Here is a 4,712-nt window from a genome sequence, read left to right as displayed (position 1 = left end):
TACTTGTGTTATATTTGACTAATGGTTAAATGTGTTTGATGATCAGAAATATTTTGTGTGACAAACATGCAAAAGAATAAGAAATCAGGAAGGGGCAAATAGTTTTCACACCACTGTATATATATATATATATATATATATATATATATATATATGTATGTATATATATATATATATATATATATATATATATATATATATATATATATATATATATATATATATATATATATATATATATATGTATATATATATATATATATAATATATGTATATATATATATATATATATATATATATGTATATATATATATATATATATATATATATATATATATATATATATGTGTATATATATATATATATATATATATATATATATATATGTATATATATATATATGTATATATATATATATATATATATGTATATATATATATATATATATGTATATATATATATATATATGTATATATGTATATATATATATATATATATATATATATATGTATATATATATATATATATATATATATACATATGTATATATATATATATATATATATATATATATATATATATATATATATATATATATATATATATATATATATATATATATATATATATATATATATATATATATATATATATATATATATATATATATATATATATATATATATATATATATATATATATATATATATATATATATATATATATATATATATATATATATATATATATATATATATATATATATATATATATGTATATATATATATATATATATATATATATATATATATATATATATATATATATATATACGTATATATATATATATATATATATGTATATATATATGTATATATATATATATATATATATATATATATATATATATATATATATATATATATATATATATATATATATATATATATATATATATATATACGTGTATATATATATATATATATATATATATATATATATATATGTATATATATATATATATATGTATGTATATGTATATATATATGTGTGTATATGTATGTATATGTATGTGTATATATAGTGTGTGTATATAGTGTATATATGTGTGTGTATGCATGCATGTATAAAATTAAGATTAAAAAAAGTTAAAACTTTACATATTTTAAAACTATTTTTTTAATTTTGTCTATAGATAAATATTATTTTTTGGCATCTTTAAATAGGCTCTTTATCTCATTGCAACAAATGGCACTCCAGAGTTGCAGAACCCTGAAAAACTCTCCCCAATATTCAGAGATTTTCTTAATCGGTGCTTGGAAATGGATGTGGAGAAGAGAGGATCAGCTAAGGAACTTTTACAGGTGAGCGCCATTATGTGAAAAAATGTTTTTGTTCCTGAGTTTGAATGTGTATCTGATGTGTTTAAGTAAACCTGTTTCTTTCTCATTTGTTTTTCAGCACCAGTTTTTGAAAGTAGCCAAACCACTGTCAAGTCTTACCCCTCTCATTCTGGCAGCAAAGGAGGCAGCAAAAAACAACCGTTAATCCTCTTCCTCAATCCTGAGCTCATTGGTACACTTTAACTGTGGCAGGCCTTCTGTTTCAAATTTCAGTAGCTACAGGAATTGATCATGGCAGGGCCATGATGAATGGTAGACTTACATGTTTGAAGGAAGAACAAAACAAAATGCAAACTGCTGAACATTGTAAATTTCGGCGTCTTTAAAGGGTGTGAACATTGTGAATTGTTCTCAAGGAAGGGCATCCTGAATCATGGCTTAATGTAGCAAAATCCTGATTGATTCGTATGCTTCCAGGACATCATTCATTTCTTAAGAAAAAAGATATTAATAAATTTGACTTAATTGCTTTCTTATTCCCAGTTAAAACTTTTTTTTTTAAATGTAAGCCTAATATTGTGAAATTTTGTGAAGAATAGCACATTTATATGATGTCTTTTTCTTTTTTTTTAAACCAGTAAATGTCTGGAATAGATCAGGGTAAGATTTTTTTTAGAATATAATAACATTAGTTATGTTTTGGAATAATACAATTACTCAAATGTCTACTAAAGGATTGAGGATACATCATCTGACTTGTTTTCACAAAGGATTTAGTTCCGTTGGAAGTAGTACAGCAAAAGAACTACAATAGATGGTACACACTGTATTTTAGAGAAGCCACAGTGGAATGAATCACAGGATTTCCTGTGTTGTCATGTTCTCTGAAGTTGTTTTATTATATATATATATTTATATGTATGTATAAATCTTATATACAGACTTGACTAGGTGTCATCTCTTTGAGATGCAGCAGATCTCTTGTTAAAGAGAGTAAAATCAGTTTTGATTTAATTGCACAAATGTTTTAAATGTGAAAAAAAACATTACTAATACATCCTGGAAAATTAAACTTACCTGGATTTTTTTTAGTGACTGATCCACGTGCACTAACAGTTTTAATGCTTTTGGAAGAGAGAATGAATCTGGACATTTTTCCTCTTCCTCTTTTTATTTAAGAATGTGGCTAGCTGAAATATTGAGTTTTTTCCTTAATTTTTGTAATAATTATGATTTTTATACCTTCATCTTGGTACTGGCATGTTTCCATTTTGTTTGCATGCCTGTTCATTATCTTAAATCTTGGGGAGAAAAAGTTCTGAATGGTTCAGCATATTTGAGAGGATTTAAAAAAACGTTAGCTTTCCTATTTTCCTGCATTAGCTATCACTGGTTCTAAAGAAACATAATTTGATTTTCACTTAGACCTCTGTAATTCAGTGCTCCCTGAACACATTAGTGTCGTTCATTCAAAAGGTATATGCACTTATTGTTTTTCTTTCTTCTAGAAAAAAATTACTAATTTCCCTGTTGATGTATGTCAGGAGAAGTTACTACACTATTCCATAACTGGCATTCATATTACATGTATTTTGATTTTATAAGTCGGTAGAGGTATGAAATGCAATGAATCACTCAAATTACATTGTATTGTCTAGTGTTGTTTCATTGTTTGCCATTTCTTTCTTCGTACAAATCCCAAAAAAGTCATTTTTATTAATATGACTGCCAGAAAACGAAAAGAAAAGATATATTTTAGTTTGTGCAGAAATATCTACATTTATATAATCTATAACCTGCAGTGCTGAAGTTCATAGGTATTTGATTTATTTTGTCTAATTTTATGGTGTACCAAATATTTGTATCATTGGGTGCAGTTCAAACTTGAGATTATCATTTATTGTGCCTATATAACTGTAGCCAAATTGGTTTCTAAGGAATTAATTTACTTAGACATGACATTTACTGCTCTGCATTTTCTGTGTCCAGTATTGGTCAGTGATGTTTAAATTAATATCCTCTGCCCATAGCTTACTTTATTCATGGTACTACAGTTCATTGCCTATTAAAAGCTGTCCATGGTGCTGAAATTTGTTAAAGATTATTTTGTGTGTCAAATTCCATTAAATGGTACTGAATATTGGTTTAGGTTTTACTGTATTTTGAGTTTCATCTGCATACATCAAATACCATATTCAGTCTTTTACCCTTTTCAGAGCTGTCTATTTTGCTGCTAACCCACCTATATGGCACATAATTCCGTGTGTGTGAATGTCAAACCTAGCAAGTAAAACACATGGGTCAGATGTGCCTGGATTCCTGATACTTTGTACCTGCAGGCATTGACTCTGCAGGGCTCAGATCTCTGCATGTTGCTCAGGACTGTTCCTACATTTATACTGAAAATTTTTTAGTTGTTTTTTAATAAATTATTTTTGGGTTCAATATTAAAATGTTTTCTTAAATTCTTTTAAATAGAGAATGTTGAACAAGTTTTTGTGAGTACAATGACAATACTTTTTGTGGGTGCAATTCCCTAAACCTTTTAAAAATATTTATTTAAGCAATATGATTTTAAAATGAATTAATGGGGTAATAATGGCACAGATTTATACCAAGAGTGGCTGGATCTCTGTTTTCTGAATAAAGTTGTGTCCTTTCTAAAGCAGATTGTACAAATGTCTTCATATTTGTTTGTTTTATTATTATTGTTATACAATTACAGATGGGTACAGATGAAGGAACATAACAGTATACATTTGTATCAAATGAGCTTGCAATGTTTACACTGTGCAACTTCCTCTGCTGCTGCCAAACATGCAAGTTTACAGTGACTGAAATAATTTTATACAGTAATTTATTTCAGCTACTTTGCTCTTGCATGATTAGTATTGCTTCTAATATGGCCACAAGTAGCAATATGTGCACATTTATGAGTCCACTTGTTCTCTGAATTATTTTAAACATCTGCACTTCTACCTCCAGACACCTTTTGAGATTTTATAAATACTCTTTAATTAGTTGACTGTCAAGATTACCATAGTTGAGTCTACAACATATTGGTTACTTTATTATCATTTCTGACACTCCTTGTTGAATTTCTGGTTCTGCCTTTGCCTGTTTGGCGTTTTCCACATTATCCCAGTGTCAGTGGGCTTTGTCTGGATATGCCAATATTGATAAATATCCCAATAATGTCTTAGGTGTATTAGCCACTCTAAAGTGGTCCAATATTGTCATTTTTGAAGGGGTGGAAGAAATAAAATGCACTACCATATTTGGTAAATAATTTGGTGCTAATATGTGTTGATAAATGTGATCACAAATTTTTCAGATAAGGAAGATAAACTTCAAGGTAAGTCAGTTGTA

The 4,712-nt window shown here is 26.5% G+C and overlaps 1 protein-coding gene across 1 annotated transcript in view; it reads left to right on the top strand.

Moving 5' to 3' along the window:
• The window catches only part of pak1 (p21 protein (Cdc42/Rac)-activated kinase 1), a 70,997-nt gene extending 66,990 nt beyond the window's left edge, over positions 1 to 4,007 (top strand). Inside the window, exons 7-8 of the mRNA XM_039746246.1 lie at positions 1,227 to 1,364; positions 1,462 to 4,007. Coding sequence (XP_039602180.1) covers positions 1,227 to 1,364; positions 1,462 to 1,548 — 225 coding nt within the window. The 3' untranslated portion in view covers positions 1,549 to 4,007. The remainder of the gene's footprint in view (positions 1 to 1,226; positions 1,365 to 1,461) is intronic.
• The last annotated feature ends 705 nt before the right edge of the window (positions 4,008 to 4,712 follow it).

Source organism: Polypterus senegalus, chromosome 2 (assembly GCF_016835505.1).
Source record: "Polypterus senegalus isolate Bchr_013 chromosome 2, ASM1683550v1, whole genome shotgun sequence".
In the NCBI taxonomy this organism is placed as follows: domain Eukaryota; kingdom Metazoa; phylum Chordata; class Cladistia; order Polypteriformes; family Polypteridae; genus Polypterus; species Polypterus senegalus.
Note: the sequence above shows the minus strand (reverse complement) of the source record. Positions and strands in the feature narration are given on the sequence as shown.